At 34.7% G+C, this 18817-nt stretch overlaps 7 protein-coding genes across 13 annotated transcripts; 4 read left to right on the forward strand and 3 right to left on the reverse strand.

Annotated features, from left to right (window-relative positions):
* The first annotated feature begins 149 nt into the window (after positions 1–149).
* Positions 150–4772, forward strand: LOC132196986 (ADP/ATP translocase 2-like). The gene is made up of 4 exons (XM_059619980.1): positions 150–824; positions 1955–2269; positions 3084–3443; positions 4280–4772. Exons 2-4 carry the CDS (start codon positions 1970–1972, stop codon positions 4544–4546), a joined length of 927 nt encoding a protein of 308 aa, XP_059475963.1. The 5' UTR covers positions 150–824; positions 1955–1969; the 3' UTR covers positions 4547–4772.
* A 517-nt stretch (positions 4773–5289) lies between these two features.
* Positions 5290–8209, forward strand: LOC132196605 (ADP/ATP translocase 2-like). Of its 6 annotated transcripts, none has more exons than XM_059619373.1 (5): positions 5307–5521; positions 6076–6172; positions 6216–6589; positions 7189–7548; positions 7741–8209. In XM_059619373.1, exons 3-5 carry the CDS (start codon positions 6290–6292, stop codon positions 8005–8007), a joined length of 927 nt encoding a protein of 308 aa, XP_059475356.1. In that variant the 5' UTR covers positions 5307–5521; positions 6076–6172; positions 6216–6289; the 3' UTR covers positions 8008–8209. The 6 variants fall into 6 exon arrangements, with proteins under 6 accessions (XP_059475358.1, XP_059475356.1, XP_059475354.1 ...); XM_059619371.1 differs by having other exon boundaries at positions 6230–6589; XM_059619375.1 differs by lacking the exon at positions 6076–6172 and having other exon boundaries at positions 5290–5521; positions 6271–6589.
* A 404-nt stretch (positions 8210–8613) lies between these two features.
* LOC132196352 (erlin-2-B-like) lies at positions 8614–9992 on the reverse strand. The gene is made up of 7 exons (XM_059618919.1): positions 9936–9992; positions 9786–9866; positions 9618–9726; positions 9455–9573; positions 9246–9397; positions 8925–9106; positions 8614–8861 (listed from the first exon to the last, which is right to left on the reverse strand). Exons 1-7 carry the CDS (start codon positions 9990–9992, stop codon positions 8614–8616), a joined length of 948 nt encoding a protein of 315 aa, XP_059474902.1.
* A 1278-nt stretch (positions 9993–11270) lies between these two features.
* On the forward strand, positions 11271–12744 carry LOC132196907 (exosome complex component RRP4). Its single transcript, XM_059619847.1, has 6 exons — positions 11271–11443; positions 11527–11764; positions 11993–12127; positions 12181–12372; positions 12424–12552; positions 12607–12744. The coding sequence occupies exons 1-6, from the start codon at positions 11316–11318 to the stop codon at positions 12688–12690; spliced, it is 906 nt and encodes a 301-aa protein (XP_059475830.1). The 5' UTR covers positions 11271–11315; the 3' UTR covers positions 12691–12744.
* A 229-nt stretch (positions 12745–12973) lies between these two features.
* On the reverse strand, positions 12974–16017 carry LOC132196906 (erlin-2-like). 2 transcript variants are annotated; one of them, XM_059619845.1, is made up of 8 exons: positions 15805–16017; positions 14901–15015; positions 14760–14840; positions 14593–14701; positions 14431–14537; positions 14221–14372; positions 13908–14089; positions 12974–13853 (listed from the first exon to the last, which is right to left on the reverse strand). In XM_059619845.1, exons 2-8 carry the CDS (start codon positions 15003–15005, stop codon positions 13594–13596), a joined length of 996 nt encoding a protein of 331 aa, XP_059475828.1. In that variant the 5' UTR covers positions 15006–15015; positions 15805–16017; the 3' UTR covers positions 12974–13593. The 2 variants fall into 2 exon arrangements, with proteins under 2 accessions (XP_059475828.1, XP_059475827.1); XM_059619844.1 differs by having other exon boundaries at positions 14901–15018.
* On the forward strand, positions 16004–16969 carry LOC132196909 (ragulator complex protein LAMTOR3). Its single transcript, XM_059619849.1, has 5 exons — positions 16004–16153; positions 16220–16254; positions 16342–16400; positions 16469–16602; positions 16654–16969. The coding sequence occupies exons 1-5, from the start codon at positions 16145–16147 to the stop codon at positions 16789–16791; spliced, it is 375 nt and encodes a 124-aa protein (XP_059475832.1). The 5' UTR covers positions 16004–16144; the 3' UTR covers positions 16792–16969.
* LOC132196908 (uncharacterized) lies at positions 16960–18749 on the reverse strand. Its single transcript, XM_059619848.1, has 3 exons — positions 18591–18749; positions 18306–18467; positions 16960–17841 (listed from the first exon to the last, which is right to left on the reverse strand). The coding sequence occupies exons 1-3, from the start codon at positions 18655–18657 to the stop codon at positions 17618–17620; spliced, it is 453 nt and encodes a 150-aa protein (XP_059475831.1). The 5' UTR covers positions 18658–18749; the 3' UTR covers positions 16960–17617.
* Between the last annotated feature and the right edge of the window lie 68 nt (positions 18750–18817).

Here is an 18817-nt window from a genome sequence, read left to right on the forward strand (position 1 = left end):
TTTTATTTTATGAATAATTATTTATATAATTTAAAACAAGCTACCTATAGGTCATAGGTGCTTTCTTAAAATAAAGGTTCCAAATACATGGATATCTTTATAGGAATACACTGATGAAATGTTTTATTTATTTTTTTTTTTATTAAATAATTCAATTTGAATGTGTGTTAAAAGCTGCAAAAGGAAAACACACCAAAATTTAAAAAGACTTGTTCGATGTTGCACATGAAAAATATTTTGGAACTGAAATTTATCTGTTTAAAAAAAATCCCACTTTCCACTGGTCGAAGAAATCAATTGGAGTGAAGTATAACTTTGGACCATCGCTCATTTGTCCACATTTTCCTTTTGCCTTATCATTACGTTGTAGTATAATACATATATACATGAGGACAATGTTTAGCTAGCAAGCAGCATTATCATGTCTTTATTCACTCGAATAAATTCGGTATATCCCATTTTTATGGGAAGCTGGGATCTTCATTACTTATTATTATTACAAAAGTTTAGCATGCACGCAAGGTCACATAAAATTGCTCCGAAAGAGTGGTTGAAGGACCAACGTGGACCAACAAGCCCGCTCGCGAATCCCCTCCCTCCTCTGTTTTGGTACGTAACAACAGTTAAGCATTAAAACGCGGTGATCAGCACTCATCTTTGCAGAAGCAGCCGTTTTCCTCATCCAATAAAGAGACTCGACGCGCTCACCAAAAAAAGATTTTTCAGACGGACGCTGCATGCGCTCATGAGGAAAAGCTCAGTGCTCAGTTAATACTTTGGCATTGACCTTGCCACACACAACGTTCGCATCCTCAACTTTTAAAGTGAGTATTTTTAACATAAAGGGTTATAAAAAACGACAAAAGCAGCAGCTGATATTTCCATTTTTTTTCTCACAATCAGCACCATCGATATTTACGTGTTTTGTCCCCTAACTCGCGCCTGCCCCAAAATTTAATAAAATTTTTGGTGCTGGGTTTTTAAATAAAAATTTAAAATTATAATGGGACTAAGCTGAGAATTCTTTTTAAATCTTTTAAGTCCAGTCTTAAAAACATTTCACATTCACAGCGTTCCAGACTCCAAAGGATTGCGCCCCCGCTGATCCTAAAAATACATTTTAACATGGAGTTAAGAACAACTTTTAAATTTGCTTTCAGCAATTTGCGTGCCAGCTTGTACAGAAGCACATATTAATTTTCGGAAGCTTGCTTTTGTTAATGGTGCAAAGATCTTTAAATAATATTATACAATCTTTTAACTTAATGAGGGTTAAAAATTGTTTTCCTTTTAAATCCTTAACATAATATAAAAAAAACTATAAATTTTAAAAAACTGCCCACATAAATAATTTAAACGTAAATATTCAATTAAAAATATAATTATTTGACAGTAAACTTTCTTGAAATTATTTATGACTTATACTAGGAAGCAGCTTTTAAAGCTTTCAGAAAATAATAAATTTTTAAATCGCTTTTTTAAATTTAAAAAAAAAAATGCATTTTTCAATTCAATTAAATAATTATTTGCAAAAGTTATTAAATATTAATTAAATCAATTCTTAATTCAATAATCAGATATGAAAGAAAAAAGAAATTTCACTTAATTCAATTTGGAATCTGATTGAAACTCAATGTAATAAATCTAGGCGATAATATACTTTTAACTTTTCATCGTCAAAGTTCCTTTATTAAGTTTTAAAATAAAAAAGAAAGGCCGGCGTGATTTGAATGAAAAATATCTGAGTCAATGTACGCTTTTGCACAGAAAAAAAAATATAAAAAAATTCATTCACTTACCCCTTACCTTATGGAATGGGACTATTCATTCAATAAAAATAATATATTAATGCAATTCCCATTACACAAATCTCACACCCCAGACGTAGAAATAAGAGAAGCGGGTGACGACCAAAAGAAACTCTTTACAAAATTTTGTGTCATTATTTGAGCAGAGTGCGGATCCAGGGATGGTTTTCATGGAGATACTGCTATTCCTCAAGGACTTCTTGCTTGGCGGGGTGGCCGGCGGCGTGGCCAAGACGGTCACTGCACCCATCGAAAGGGTAAAACTGCTACTGCAGTTGCAGGATGGATCCGCACAGATGAAGGTTGCCGACATTCAGCGCTACGATGGAATTGTCGATTGCACTCGCAGGGTTTACAAGGAGCAGGGATTGTGGAGTTTCTGGAGGGGCAATTGGGCTAATGTGATCAGATACTTCCCGACACAGGCCATCAACCTTGCTTGCAAAGACCGATACAAAAAGGTAAACTATCAACTTTGTTGGATTTTATTCTTCATTCTTATCAAAATGCTCTGCATTTTTCAATTATTTTGATTGATTCATTATTTTCATAACGAAAAACTTTAAGTTAAGAAGCTGTGTTGTTTGTTAAAATTTGAAACTAATAATAAATATTTTAATAATTTTTTTTTCAATTTTTCTGTGGTGCATTGGCATAAATTTGAATTTGTAACGCGTTTTATGCATTATAATCATAAATCACAATCTCGAGAACTCGGTTTAACTTTAAATTTATTAGGTGCAGAAGTCCATATTTTTTTTATAAGTGGAGGAAAAAGGGCAGAGATAGCGGACCTCTCTTATCGATGACGAAAACGTGGCGGCAAATTCACCACAAGACTCAATCTTTCCTTGTTCATTGTTTTTTCCTTTTTGCCCTTTAATCTGGAAATTCCCACAAATTTACGGAAACATTGTTATTTCTGTAAATAAATCATATATTTAAAGAAATTTTGCCTCTAATTTTATGAGACATTAAAAATTGGCAAAAAAGCACTGATAATCAATGTATGTACAATACATTTATTTTTGCATGGTATTCGCAATAGTAATTAAGTGCCCTGAGATCAGAAAATTGGCTAAATTGACTTGCATCTCATTGATGGCTTCCAAGTTTAATTTCAAGTCAATGCAGAACAATGTTATGATTAAAAAAATTTCTTGAAAAATGAACTTTGAAAATTTCTTATATCAGAACAATAAAAGTTATAATTTCAGGATTTAAATTTGCAAAAAAAAATTACAATGAATTTGAAACTATATATATTTTTTTCAGCTTTTCTTGCAAGGGTTGGACAAGAAAACCAACTTTTGGGGCTACTTTGCGGGCAGCGTGGCCGCTGGAAGTGCCGCAGGGGCAACGTCCCTTTGCGTGGTTTACCCCTTGGACTTTGTGCGAACGCGTTTGGGCGCGGACGTCGGCAAGACGGAGGAGGAGCGCGAGTTTACCGGATTGTGGGACTGCATCAAAAAGATTTTCAAGTCGGACGGCATTTGTGGCCTGTACCGTGGCTTCTTTGTGTCCCTCGTCGGCATCATCCTCTACAGAGGTGCCTACTTTGGACTTTGGGACGGATCCAAGGAGCTTATTGGTGCAGATAATTTAAATTTTATCACAAAGTGGATTCTTGCACAGGTTTGAAATTAACTTTTGAAATCACCATAAATATCGACCCATTATGACATTATCCTAATAATTCCTTTTACCTCTAAATATAGTTCAAAGTCACTGATTTATTTAAAGTTATTTTCTTAAATTTTTAAAAAGCAATAAACTTTTTTTAGCTTAACGCAAGTCGAAAAATATTGAGTGCCTTAAGAGCTTAAGTGTTAAAATGTATTTACAATTAAATCGCTATTTCAATAAAATTCTCTTTTTAATAACTTAGTAGTTATTAGTTATTATGGTTTCTTTACTCAAAACAGACAAAATATTTTTAATGATAATTAATGGGCACTTATCTGATAAAAAGTAAAAGTAACATAATCATGTTTTTCCGTAATCAAGTAATATTTTTTCATTAAAAAACGAGATAGTATATTATTTAAGTTTACATTTTATTATTTTGTTGCTGAACACCTGAAACTCTTTCTCCTTCATCCTCAGGGTACCTCTAAACAAGCAACAATTTTTTTGTTATTATGAATTGCTTTATAATTTATAATTAGTTAGTGCTCCTCAAATTAGGACAATATACGATTGATGCCTTGAATATTATTCCCTTAATATCGTGAAATTAAAATTATGACAATAAATTTGAAATTATCAAAGACATATATATGGTAATCAAGTAACTTATGAAAAAAATATAATTTTTATGAAAAATAATAGCGCTCCATCCAATTTAGCTGTTCTCCCATTTATTTCACGTGTTTCCCTTGATGCAATTTAAATTAAATTAATTATTTTCAAAAACAATTAAATTCATTATTATTTTTGATCATGACTATTTGAATTTTGCCAACGTGCAGGTGACAACAACTTTGGCTGGTCTTTTCGCATACCCTGCTGACACTGTCCGCAGGCGTATGATGATGTTGTCCGGGTGCACCAGGAACGAAATATTGTACACCAACAGCTTCCAGTGCGCCGCCTACATTGCTCGAAAGGAGGGTTTCAGCGCCTTCTACAAGGGCGCCTTTACCAACATCATTAGAGGCATGAGCAGCGCCTTGGTCCTTGTCCTCTACGAAGAATTGCAAGCGTTTTTTAATAACTTGGTGTCAACGTCACAGTGATATTTCTTAAAATCCAGTTACATAGATATAGCCATGTTTGAAATTGAGTGAATTCAAAGTTGATTTTTTATGAATTTATCACATAATAGAGGTGAGGTGCTCCAATACAAATGTAGGCTGCGAAACTATGACATAATTATGCGCTGCAAACAGGATGGGTGTGCTAAACCCAATGTGTAAATGTGTTACTAATTGCATGAAATGTGCGTAACAGTGGAAATTAGAGGAAATGCATCACGAACAGACGCACACCCTAAATACGTTACAAATGCAAGTTTCAAAGCATAATGTTTTGTTAAAGAAAAGACATATCTTATGTTTTTTAATGAAAATTTAGAAGTTGAAAGAAAATATATTCTTTTGTTAAAAAAATCCAATATGTTTTAATTTGGAGAGGCAATAAAAATATATAGCTCAATAATAAAAATTCATTCGTCTTTTTTTCTAATTTTCTTCCAAATATTTAGCATGAATTTTAGTGGTGATGTAGATTTTATAAATTATATTTAATATATCGATGAGTCGAGAATAAGCCCAAAGATCTAACCCCTTCTCGTTGTGCATATTAATTTCCAAAATAAAAATCAGTCACTTATCATTTCATTTGCCAATCAGAGATGTGATCTGAGCTCTCAATGTCGCAGTCAGAGGTCGCACAAAGATACTCTACTGCAGAATATAAATAGTGCTAGACGAACGCAGCCTCGCAAACCCCTTTTTTGTAATGCATTGCTTGGAATAACAAAATCAAGTACATTATGTGCTCGGGTGCTGCTTGGGTGTATTCATACTTATCTTGCCCCGTCTCCAATAAAATGGCACACATTCACATAAATGATCCATTCGCAAATACGAAGCTGCCGCGAGAAGCCACGCGCGCTACAGACAACCAATTTTTTATATTTTTTTTCTTTCTTCGACCTTGCCAAGCAGCGTTCACTGTTGGGAAAACTTTACTGAGATAATCAATCGCATGTGAGTATTCTTGAATTTGTTTTATTGTTTCATCATTTTTTTAAAGCACTATACACTATAGTGTATCCCAGCGATTACATAAATTCCTTTAAATTAATTTATTTAGTTTTCGATAACAATGTGGACAAATTAACTTTGTAAAATTTTCAAATTTATCTTTATTTATTTATCATTAAATGACAATCTAAATGGAGAAGATTAATTTATAAATCAAAAGATGGGCGCGCTAAATAAAAATTAAATGCGATTTCTTATCTCAACTAGTAACTTATATGATAATATAGAATAAATCGGAATAAATAAATTTAAGCAAAAAAAAATCCACTGCAGAGCTGAATTTCTGTTCCACGGCATAATAATTTTTTCGAATTGTAATTTAAAAAAATTGAATTTCAATTAAAATTAATTTAAACTTTGATACAAGTATACTCAAATTCCTCTGGTTGTTTTATAGTAAACAAAAGTATTAATCTAACTTCGGCAATAAAAATTTATTATTTACGCTTTAAAAATTATCACGAATTTAAATAAGGAAAGCGCAATTTTGATTTCAGCTAAATTTCAATTGAATTTGCTGTGAAAACGTTTTATCTACCGAAGGGGCTCCAAAATTAGGCATCATCTAAAAGGAAAAAAAATAATTACTTACATGTAAAATAAATCAATGCAATGCAGTTCTAAAGTTTAAAAAAAGCACATCTTCCTCAGATAAAGGGGAGACAAAATCGCAGAATAAAATTTTTTAGCAGCCGGTGCCCAAATTCTGAAATGATCTTCATGGATATCCTGCTGTTCCTAAAGGACTTCTTGCTTGGCGGGGTGGCCGGCGGTGTGGCCAAGACGGTCACTGCACCCATCGAAAGGGTGAAACTGCTACTGCAGTTGCAGGATGGCTCTGTGCAGATGAAGCATCCCGACTTTAGGCGCTACGATGGAATTGTCGATTGCACTCGCAGAGTTTACAAAGAGCAAGGATTGTGGAGCTTCTGGAGGGGCAACTTAACCAATGTGATCAGATATTTCCCAACTCAGGCCATCAATCTCGCTATCAAGGACCGATACAAGCAAGTATGATGCCATTTACTAACTTAATTATCTGATGTGCAAGTACAGCTTCACATATCACATAATAAGTATTTTTAAATGAATGTACAGACTACTTGCGCGTTTATGAATTTCTAATATAAACTTTATGAAATAGTAGAATGAAAAAAATGTAAGTTTAGCTATATTTGTTAACAAATTTTTACGTGCATCTATTTTTAAATTTATTTTATATCTTTACCAGACTTTACAAAAGAGTACCATGACAAAGATAGTGGAGTACTCTTATTCTTATCAACGCAATGAGAGTCGCAAATATTTCCTTGTCATTGACCCGCTGGAAAGCATCAAGAATAATTTTTCTCCTATATATCTCTTTGCGTCAAAGTGAATGTTAAAAAAATGAAAACTCAAGATGTTTTATATTGATCTCATTAAAATTTTACCACTTTCCTCAATCTTAATTAATCCATTTATTTAAAAATTCTTAATTTCAAAATTCAATTGAAAAAATAACGTGATTCATAGTTTCATTAAGGTCACCTAGGGATTTAGTGAATATTAAATATTAATATTTTACTCAATTCCAAATAACTTGTAAAATAAATCTCCATCTTTTTCAGTTTTTCTTGGAAGGGTTAGACAAGAAAACAAACTTTTGGGGCTACTTTGCGGGCAGCGTGGTTGCCGGTAGTGCCGCAGGGGCAACGTCCCTCTCCATAGTGTATCCCTTGGACTTTGTGCGGACGCGTTTAGGCGCGGACGTCGGCAAGACGAAGGAGGAGCGCGAGTTTACCGGATTGATAGATTGCATCAAGAAGATTTTCAAATCGGACGGCATTGCTGGCCTCTACCGTGGCTTCACCATGTCCCTGATTAGCATTGTTCTATACAGGGGTGCTTACTTTGGACTTTGGGACGCGTCTAAGGAGTTCGTCGGCGAAGAGAATTTGAACGTATTTACAAAATTGTTACTTGCACAGGTATATATAAAAAGAAAAAAATAGATTAATTGTAAAAATTTAAGAAATTATAGAACAATTTTGAATAATATAAGTAAATATCAGACAAGACAATTAATTTTCTGATTTTGGGCAATTTTGGGAAAATGTGTTGGCCTGATTAATGATTATTTTTCATTTCATAAATAAGGAAAATTTCTTCCTCTGTCGCAGGTGACAACAACTTTGGCTGGTTTGTTTGCATACCCAACCGACACCATCCGCCGGCGTATGATGATGCAGTCCGGTTGCAATAGGAACGAAGTGTTGTACTCAAACAGTTTGCATTGCATCACCTACATTATGCGAAACGAGGGTTTCGGCGCATTCTATTATGGTGCTTTTACAAATATCCTCAGAGGAATGAGCGGTGCATTGGTCTTAGTACTCTATGACGAATTACAAACGCTTTTTAATTACTTGGTGCCAACACCACAGTGAGACTTTATAACCTATTAATTTTATAATAATTAATCAATTCATTTATCATAATAACATTAAATTTTAATAAGAGAATCACATTTATAAGAAGCAGCAGAGATTTCACAATTAACTCACAACACAGATATAATAATAAATGATTAAATGAAGTGAAACTGCAACTTAGCTATTTTTATTTTTTTAGCTTGATGAATACATTCAAATGAAGGTAAATTATTTAAAATTTAAATTATATTTTCAAATTATAAATAATAAAGTTTGTAATTTTTTTTAAATATATAATGATATAATATAATTATAATAAACTAAAATAAGTAAATTTGCTATGGAGTTTTACTCATATAATCTTTTATTGAATAAATAAATTTATTCAGTAATTCCAAAACAATATTTGCGATTGCGGAATCGAGTATCAAATCAGACTGATATTTAAAAGCAACAAATAAAAATATTTATTTCCGATTTGTGAAATCAAAATTCTCTTTATTATTTTTAAAATTAAAAAATTCCCAATTCATTGAAAGTCAATTTCAAATATTATATTTATTGATAATTATACTATTTGAATTTTCATCATCAAATTTATTTCAAATTCCTGAACTCATTTTAATTACGTTTGTCCGCACTGGACGCAGCAGCTTGAACAGATTTCTTGTCAACGCTGCAATCTCCATTGACGAACATGTTTGGAATTTCGTTGCCAAAGTAGATTTTGTTGTTGTTAGATATGGAGTCGAACTTTCGCAGCTCCAAGTATTGGGGGGTGAGCAAAATATTGTTTGCCTCTGCTTGGCGCTGCATTTGATAGAATTCAGCATCCGAGCGACTTTTTTGCTGAGCAAGATGCATTTCGTCTGCAATTTTAAAAGCAAGAATGGCGGTTTTCTAAAACTAAAATAACATGGGCAAAAAATTACTTTCGATTTGAGATATTTTCTTAAGGGACTCCTTCTCCATGATTTTCTGCTCATACTGAATTTTGGCAACTTGAGCTTCTTTCTCTGCCTCAATGATGGCCTTTTTTCTGTCCGTCTCGGCATCTTTCTCAACAACTCTCTGGTGCTGGATCGAGATCAAGAGTTTGGTCTTTTCTCCTTCCCTGCAAAAATTCATCAATGTTGTCAAAATCAGAAAAAAAGGATATATAAATTGGCAAATTCAACGTCCTTTGAAATTTAATTTTTATTATAGCAATCGGCCTAAAAGATTTAAACAACATTAAAAAATAATAAATTTACATCAGCTCATAATTTTTCCAAATGGGCTCTGGAATCTTTGGCTTGGTGACTCGAACTGCTTGAACATACAAGCCAGGAGACATTACATTGAGGTCCCTTTGCAAGGCTACCTTGAGATTTTCATCGATCTGGTCAAAAAAGTCAATATAAACCTGCAAACAAATAAAAGCCTTAGAAATAATCCAGTTGTCAAATTAGCAGCTTAAAACCTCCTGCAAGCTGTGGACGCTGCAGAATTGGTTCAACTCATGGTGCACTTTGTTGAAAATGAGAGTTTTGTCGTAATCAGCCGTGTAGTTCTTCACAATGTCGTAAACTGCGTTAATATCTTGATTAAAAAAATTGAATTTTGTGTTTTTATAAAATGCCAACCACTGCTCGAACTCAAAATGTTGACAACTTCGATTCGGTCAAAGTAAATCATGACGCCGCCACTAGTTCCGCAGGGCACGTTTGTCACCTCGTCTGTCTGGAGAGTGACCTGAAAGATTAAAAAATACATTAAACTTTCTTAAAATATTTTTTTAAATATTTTTATACCTGGACAGCCTTGTAGGAGGTGATGAATGGGATCATCATGTGGTACCCTGGATTGCTTGTTTGCCGAAGCAAAGCTCCACCCTATATGCACACGTATTAAAAAAAAAAACAGTTTCACCTCAATGTTTAATTTAAAATAAAATTAAATACCCTATAATAAACTCCAACATGCCCTTCCTCGATCTTGTGTACGGAAAAAATGGACATTCCTGTTATCTATATGGAGGAGAAATAATTTAATTATATTATAATCAAGATATATTCAAAGATTTGCAGTAAAACTCACCGCCCCAATTATGATGGCCAAGATAATGAATGGCCACCATTTCATATTATCCGTAAATTTGGAAGGCATGCTTGAAATAAGAAAAGCTTGAAAATAATTGTTGATAATAAAACAAAATGTAGTTGATTTTTTTCCAGATTGAGTAAAATTTTATAGACGCAGACCTTATTGATTCCGAGGTGTTCTGTCTTTCCATATTCAATGAAGACTGTATGGTGGAGGGGGTGTTAGTTTGCATCAGCGGTTACCCTAATCTTGATCAACACATCAAATAAAATTTATGAAATTTTAAAGTTGTTGTTGCTCTCTATTTCCTTGTTATTCATAGTCAGAAACGGCCCAAGGCATGTTTTCCTGGTCGGGCAAATATTCAATATAATATTGGGATAATCCAAACTCCAAAGGTGGTTTTAAAAGCCGCAGGGCGTGGTTATCCTTAATTTGATTTTGATGGCTAGACAAAAACTAACTACCATGGTTTTAATAATTAAATTAGTGCCTATGACTCATTACGACGTTTCAGCTTCATGTAATCATTCATACAGTGGCAACTGTTTATTTCAATCAAATGAAGGAAACAAATTTAATTGAAAAATAAATTGTGTCATTGATTAATGTGAATTAATAATAATTGTGAAAGAAAAATGGATTTCAACAATTTTTTACACGCTCGCATCTGTAAATTAAACTATAAAAATGAAAATTATATAGTTTAATTTACCAATATCAAAAATGAAAAATAAAATAAAAATATAAATGATGAATAAATAATAAATTAAAAAATGTAATATACTTAGTTCATTTTTATTGAATTTTTTATGATTTAAATATTTTTTTGAATTTCGCGGACACTCTCTTGACGTCTATTGTGAAGTCAATAAAAACAGACCGAAACCGATTTCACTTAACTGTGATCAAGATGCCTTTTTTGAACGTAATCAGATAATGATTACATTATTATTATTAGTTGAAATTATTAATAATTTATTTTTATGGTTGTGGTTGATCACAGATCCATGCTCAAGACGCTACAATTTAATTTATAATATATTAAATATGTAATGATAATATAATAATTCTTTTTATTAAACGCGTTTGCCTACAATACTACATGCGCTGCGCTGCGGGAGCAGCGATAATCCAGGGACGGGCGAGTTGGCGGGTTTCCCCCTCCCCTTCTGCCTACAAGAGCGCCATTATTTTTTCCACAACACAAAAATCAAAACAAACAAGCCGGGGCCAGCATGGTTGACACGGACGTGCAAATTCGCCTTGCTTGCGACCGGATTCGTCCAGCTCAGGTGTCCGAGACCGATTTGCCCAAACTTTTCACTCCCGGCGAGGACATTCCAACATGCGCCGGCTTCATGAGGTACAGACTTATATGGATTTCACAAAACAAAACACATTTTTCTATCAATTTTTGGCATGCTGAGTTTGTCCTAACTTTTGCAGAGGTCATGGCACGTACACCGAGGGCGACGATTTGAAGGCCTCCGTGGCTGGAGTGAAGGAGCAAGTCAACAAATTGATCTCAATCAAGCCCCTGAAGAGCAGGTACAACGGAGAGATCGGAGACGTGGTCGTCGGCAGGATAGTTGAGGTGCAGCAGAAGAGATGGAAGGTGGACACCAATGCGAGACTCGAGTCTGTTTTGCTGCTGTCCTCGGTCAACCTTCCTGGTGGTGAACTGGTAAGGCATGAAATCATTATCATTACATACAAGCGTTCATGAGATTAAAGTTTTTAAAGCAAATTTTACTGTCATTCAGCGTTTTCATTTTTATTTTTAATATTCAACTTATTTTTTTTTCTAACAAAAAAGAGTTGTTAGTTTTTAAAATTTGAACGAATTTTTTATTTAGATTCATTTTGAAAGAATTATTAATTCATAGGTTATTGTTTTTAATAATTTTCGCAGAGAAGGAGATCTTCGGAAGATGAGAAAATGATGCGAAAGTATTTGCAAGAGGGAGATCTCATCAGTGCTGAGGTGATGAACGTTTTCCAGGACGGAGCCCTTTCACTGCACACAAGAAGTTTGAGATATGGAAAGGTAATTAACATTTCACTGATTTTATCATTATAAATTATCAAATCTATTTTCAGTTGTCGCAAGGAGTATTGGTGAAAGTCTTCCCTTCATTGATCATGAGGCGGAAAAACCACTTCCACAGTTTGCCTAACGGAGCTGCCGTCATTTTGGGCAACAACGGGTTTGTGTGGATTTGTCCTGCTGGCGGTCTCGACCATCAGGAAGATGGAGGTGTGGCAGGAGGATTCGTTCAAGATTTAGAAAAGGTCTGGTCAATCTTTTTTACATTGAAAGAGTTGAACATTTTGAAATTTCAGGAAGTGCCAAAGGCAGACAGAGAAGTAATTGCCAGATTGAAAAATTGCATTTTAGCCCTTGCTAGTTCAAAGATGATGCTTTACGACACATCAATCATTTATGCTTACGAAGAATCTATGAAATACACAGTTAGCTCTTTTCACTTATTAAATGTGCCCTTTACTAATCGGTTTTACTTTTAGATCACTGAACTTTTGCAGCCAGACGTGATGAACGAGGTCACTAATTTAACACAACACAGACTTCAATTGGATATTGCTGAATAAAAAAATATGAAGAAATATACTTTTTTAAATGAGAACAGCGTTTTTTAATTGTAAGGTATTTTTAATGATATTCTCAATATTGAAGGTAATTCAAAATTTTTTATTGGCAACTTGAAAATTGTCTCACACTTGAAATGGGAAAGAGTGAAATGGGGGGAATTTACGTCACAACTTTTGTTACAGGAACAATATACAAGTTCCTTAATGCATTTTCTTGGATACAATCTGATTCAGGGTCAATGTTAAGTTTTGCAATTTGGGTAAAGTCTAAATTACCTACATATTCATTAATCACAAAAGTTTATTGGCAAGGGAATCCTGCTCAAAACTCTTTGGTACTTGTCATAATTATGCTCGTTTCCATAATTGAGCAACAAGTCAGCCTCAAGCAGGACGTCTTTTTCTATAACAAGATTTTGCGATCGAGAATAATATAACCGTGTACAAGGTGATTTATTGTTTTTCTTGAAGTAGCTACAGTTAATTCGGCTCAAATTGTCTTAAAATTCCTGATTCATATTGGTCTCGACATTTTTAAGGTACTATTTTTATTTAGCATGTGATTCCAAAGGAGAGAAATATGGAAAAGTTGAAACATTAGGAGAGAAGCTTTGGATCGCTCAATTCACTAATTGTCTATGAAAACACTCGAGATCGTGGATCAGAACAATGGCCAATCAAGTACACAAGTCCTCTAACGTACAAATTCATTACAACTTCTTCTTGTCTCGCAAATGAAAAATTTTCAGGGAATTATTCGCAGGACGGGACCCAATTTTCTGAGGCCACTGACTGTTGTCGCAAACAAATTAATAATCAGTGAAGTTTTAACTAAACAACATTCCTTCAGATGTGCGTGCCATACATACCAAACGTCAAGGCACAACCATAAACAGTCGAGTATTACTCAGATTTGTCCGCATTGGACCCGGCAGCATTTGCAGCAGCCTGGACAGATTGCGTGTCACTGCTACAACCTCCGTTGACAAACATTTTGGGAATTTCGTTGCCGAAGTAGATCTTGTTGTTGCTGGAAATGGAGTCAAACTTGCGCAGCTCCAGGTACTGGGGGGTGAGCAACAGGATGTTTGCCTCTGCTTGGCGCTGCATTTGATAGAACTCAGCGTCCGAGCGACTCCTCTGCTGAGCCAGATGCATTTCGTCTGAATACAAAAATTGTTTATTGTAAAAAGAATTTTGAAAAATCTATGAAAAACCTTCAATCTGAGACATTCTTTGGAAGGACTCTTTCTCCATGATTTTCTGCTCGAACTGAATTTTGGCAACTTGAGCTTCCTTCTCTGCCTCAATGATGGCCTTTTTTCTGTCCGTCTCGGCATCTTTCTCAACAACTCTCTGGTGCTGAATCGAGATCAAGAGTTTGGTCTTTTCTCCTTCCCTGCAAAAATAAAATATTTTATTTAAGCATTTTTGCACACATTGACTGGTTATTTAATGTTCCTTTTCTATAAAAATTAAATCATTTGAAATGGTGAGAATAAGGTGAGAATGATAAACAATGCAATTTACATCAGCTCGTAATTCTTCCGAATTGGCTCGGGAATCTTTGGCTTTGTGACTCGAACTGCTTGAATGTATAAGCCAGGAGACATTTCGTTAAGGTCCCTTTGCAAGGCCACCTTGAGATTTTCGTCGATCTGGTCAAACAAGTCAATGTAAACCTGCAAACGCACAGAAGCCTTAGAATTAATCCAATAGTCAAAACAGAGAATTAAAAACCTCTTGCAAGCTGTGGACGCTGCAGAATTGGTTTAACTCGTGGTGCACTTTGTTGAAAATGAGAGCTTTGTCGTAATCAGCCGTGTAGTTCTTCACAATGTCGTAAACTGTGGAACCAACTCGATTAAAAAAATTGAGTATTGTTGATTAAAAAATACAAACCACTGTCCGCGCTCAAGACGTTGACAACCTCAATTCGGTCAAAGTAAATCATGACTCCACCACTTGTTCCGCAGGGCACATTCTTCACCTCGTCAGTCTGGAGGGTGACCTGAATGATTAAAAAAACGTTTAATTTTATTGAAATATTTTTTTAATAATTTTCATACCTGGACAGCCCTGTAGGAGGTGATGAATGGGATCATCATGTGGAACCCTGGATTGCTCGTTTGCTGAAGCAAAGCTCCTCCCTATTATTTATTATTAAATAATTTTCTAGCATAATTAATTTGATTATTTTGAATGCATACTCTGTAATACACTCCAACGTGTCCTTCCTCAAGTTTGTGCAGAGAAAAATTCAGCACTGTTATGATGGCGAGGATGATTCCTATTATGAATGGCAACTCATCCATCGTGAAAAGCCTGCTGGAAATTGAAAAGTTTGTCAAACATCACAGATAAGAAATATAAACCAACAGCAAAACTTTGGCGAAGTTGAAAATTTTTCCCAAAGAATTCTTCTAGAACAAATTTTTCCAAAATTTAAAATTCTTCGCCCAACGTTTTGAATAATTCAGGAAGAATGAGATCCTAGCTGCGAATTTTCCCAAAAAATTCTTCCAGATAGAATTATTTTAAAATTGAAAATTACATAATTCTTCAACTGCCGGTGTTTCAAATATGAATCTGGAAAGATGTGTTCCTGCAAAATTTCCCAAAGAATTCTTCCAGAAGGAATTTTTCCAAAGTTGAGAATTCATCAACCGACCTTTTGAATAATTGTGCATATTTTCTTAGAGAAAAATCCTCCAGAAAGGAATTTTTAAAAAACAAACATTTTTCAACCGAACCTTCAAATTGATTCTGGAAAGGTGAGGTGAGAGCTCCTGTGAATTTTCTCAAAGAATTCTTCCAGGAAGAAATTTTCAAACTAGAAAATTTTCTCCCCTTGACCTTTAAAATTATTCTGGCAAATTTCCCCACATAAATCTTAATTCCTAAAAAGATTTTTTTCAAAACTGAAAATATTTTTCGCCCAACCTTTTGAATGATTCTGGAAAGATGAGTTCTTGCGAATTTTCTCAAATAATTCTTTAAGGAAGAATTTTCAAAATTTAAATTTCTACAACCGGATCTTTTGAATGATTCTGCAGATTTTCCCAAAGAATTCGTCCAGAAAGAATTTTTAAAAATGAAACATTTTTAACCGACCTTTTGAATGATTCTGGAGAAAGATGAGTTCCTGAGTTCCTGCAACGAGGCTTTAAAATGAAGACTGAGTAGTATTTTGAGAGCGAATGTTAGTGAGCATCAGAGTTTCCCCTAATCTCAGTTATCTCAGACTCCAGCGAGTTATAAAAATATGAATTCGCCTTCCTATCTTCTGTTCCGTCGGCATTTATAGCAGAAAAAGGGGCGTGTCCACCGCTGTCAGAGCAACAATCAAAAATCAAAACATCACCTGACTCACACACTCGGGACTGGAAACGCGCTAATACATAATTTTTACGAATTTATTGTAAAGCTCGTGCGATTCTGAAAGTTTCTAAAAATGGTTGAGGTAAAGTGATATTAAAGCTTAATTTTGTATTAATTTAATTTGACTGATCACTGTGCACTGTTTCAGGACATGAATAAATATCTAAGGAGGCTTCTCTCAAAGTAATAGTTCCTTTGATTTTTATGCTCAAAACTAAAAATTTATCAAGTTAAGGTTAAATAAATTATTTTAATTCGTTTGCTTTTCAGAGTTGATGGATTGTACTGCATAATCATTTCCGACAGAGATGGAGTTCCAGTTTTAAAAGGTTTAATTTTTAAATAATATCAATTTGGTAAACAATTTTATCCTAAATCCTAACCTAAATTTCAACAGTCAGCACTGATGACGCCCCAGACAAAGCCATGAGGACAAATTTCCTGTCCACTTTTGGAATAGCAACTGATCAAGGAGGCAAACTTGGTCTCGGAAAAACAAAGTCGATCATTTGCATGTACGAGAATTTCCAGGTACGAAAACCTACTTTGTTTTCCATCAAAATCTGACATTTTTATTTGTAGGTCATTCAGATGAACAAGTTGCCCTTGGTGGTAACTTTTGTGACCAACAGTGCGTGCAACACAGGCCACGTCCTTGCCCTCGAACCCCAGCTCGAGCCGCTGCTTCCTGTCCTGAGAGGAGTGGTCGGGGACACCTGATATTTGTACTGCCGACTGCCCTCTCCTGCTCATGAACCAACTTAGCTGATCCAAGACTTTTAATTGAAATTATCCTCATTATTACAATTTACAAAAAAGATCTTACTTTCAATTTAACAAAAAATATCTGGGGCTTGTAATTTTCATTGTGATAAAAAAATATTCTATTGCTATACAATTTGGTCTTTATTATTACATCAACACAACAGACAGAACAATCATTGTATCATCGTTTCTCTCTGTGAAGCAATTGTTATGGTCAGATTGTATATTAAAACGTAAAAATAAAATTTATTAATTATGTCAATACAAAAATACATGATTTTTGATTCGGTATCTACAAGCTATGGAATGAGCATAGGAATTTTGTTACATTGTTTTTCCTCATCAAATTCAAAAGTAAAATTTAATGACAATTGTATATTAAAATTGGAATGATATGCTGCCACAATTGGAAAAAAACATTTTAATGGCTTTTTACACTTGAGCCAGTGGAATTAATTTTTTTGGCAAAATAATTGGGAGATTAGTTGTCTTCTTTAAAAATAGGGTTTCTATAAAACCTGCATTTCCTATTTGGACGGATCATTTTCACAAAATATGGACGTATATTTATTATCTCTACAGTCAGCACTTGAAAATATTGAAGGCCTCCATCTGTCAATGCTCTCCTTAAAATACGATTCTTTCTTTCCGAACTCTGCCAAAAAGCAGGCTTTTCGAGAGAAAAAAAATCTCTCCTCTGATTAACGAGATTCGATGCACCCTATCTAAAAAAACAATCAAAAAGTCTCTTTCAGTTGAAATAATATCAAAGTTAGGACGGTCATATTAGTCTTCTGAGGGCGGCCGTCGTGGCCGCAGCAGCGACGGCCAACCACGAAAGGGAGCTGCTTGTTGCCGAGTTGCAGCCGTCCTTGCTGTTGCAGGTGCAGTACTCCATGAAGATGTTGTAGGTGCCTGAACGCATCAGGCAATAACGCTCGTCGCCTCCAATACCCGGTTCTCCCAGATACGCACAACTGCGGTAGTAGCGCCACTTGCCATTTACTGTGAAAAATTAAAGAGATTAGTTAAAGTTGAAATCTGTAATTGAATTATATTGCCTGAATATCTAAATATGTTTTTTTTTTTATATTAATATTGATAATAAAGAATTCAGACATAAAGAAATTTTAATACCTTCATAAAAAAAAATTAATATTAAAAAAATTATTATTTATAATTAAATAAAATTTAGAGAAATTAAACAAACATCATAATTAATAATTTTCAATTTGAAATAATATTCCGGGTTTTTTCTCCTTCACACTAACACTCTGCAATAAGCAATATATTTATTTATTAATTAAATAATTATGAATTCGATAATATTTTTCAACATTTTCATAAAAAATATTAAACAAGAAATTTTACATTTTTATATGTAGCAAAGTGTTTTGAGGAGGTACAAAAAACAAGCGAAAAATAGTAAAAACTACTTCTAGAAAAATCCAAATAAATAAAAATTTCACCTTTCTGCCTGATCTTCCTGCAGAGATTAGGGCGTATGCCCGGAAGGTGCGACAAGCCGACTTCTTTGGAGCAGTCTGTGATGGGCAGGGTCGAGTTGTCGAAGGGGTCAGCGCACTTAGGGTCAGCGTCCGACCTGCACACCCAGCACTTGATGGCCTCGCCTGCGAAAATAAAAAAAGGTTAGAAAAAGGTCGAATTCCTTTTGACAACAGGTGGGTCTTGACGTGCAGGTGGATTTCCCACCGGCTTCCGAGTGGAAAAAAGGCCTTCGGCGGCCGCAGTACCTTGTTGGGCGCACAAGGCCAGCAGGACCAGGAGGGCGGCCACCCTGAATAACGTCTGCGAGTCCATTTTAGGGCGAAATTCGGTCAGAAAGAGTTGAGGACCAGCGACGTTACATGGGCCGAGAGAGAAACACACCCTGGTCTCAAAACAAATGCAGGGTCACGTGACCACAGCCAAGCATGGCGGACGCTCGTGATTGGTCAGATTCGTCTGAGGGTTTTGGGAG

The sequence above is a fragment of the Neocloeon triangulifer genome, unplaced genomic scaffold, assembly GCF_031216515.1.
Source record: "Neocloeon triangulifer isolate White Clay Creek 2 clone unplaced genomic scaffold, ASM3121651v1 ptg000012l, whole genome shotgun sequence".
In the NCBI taxonomy this organism is placed as follows: Eukaryota; Metazoa; Arthropoda; class Insecta; order Ephemeroptera; family Baetidae; genus Neocloeon; species Neocloeon triangulifer.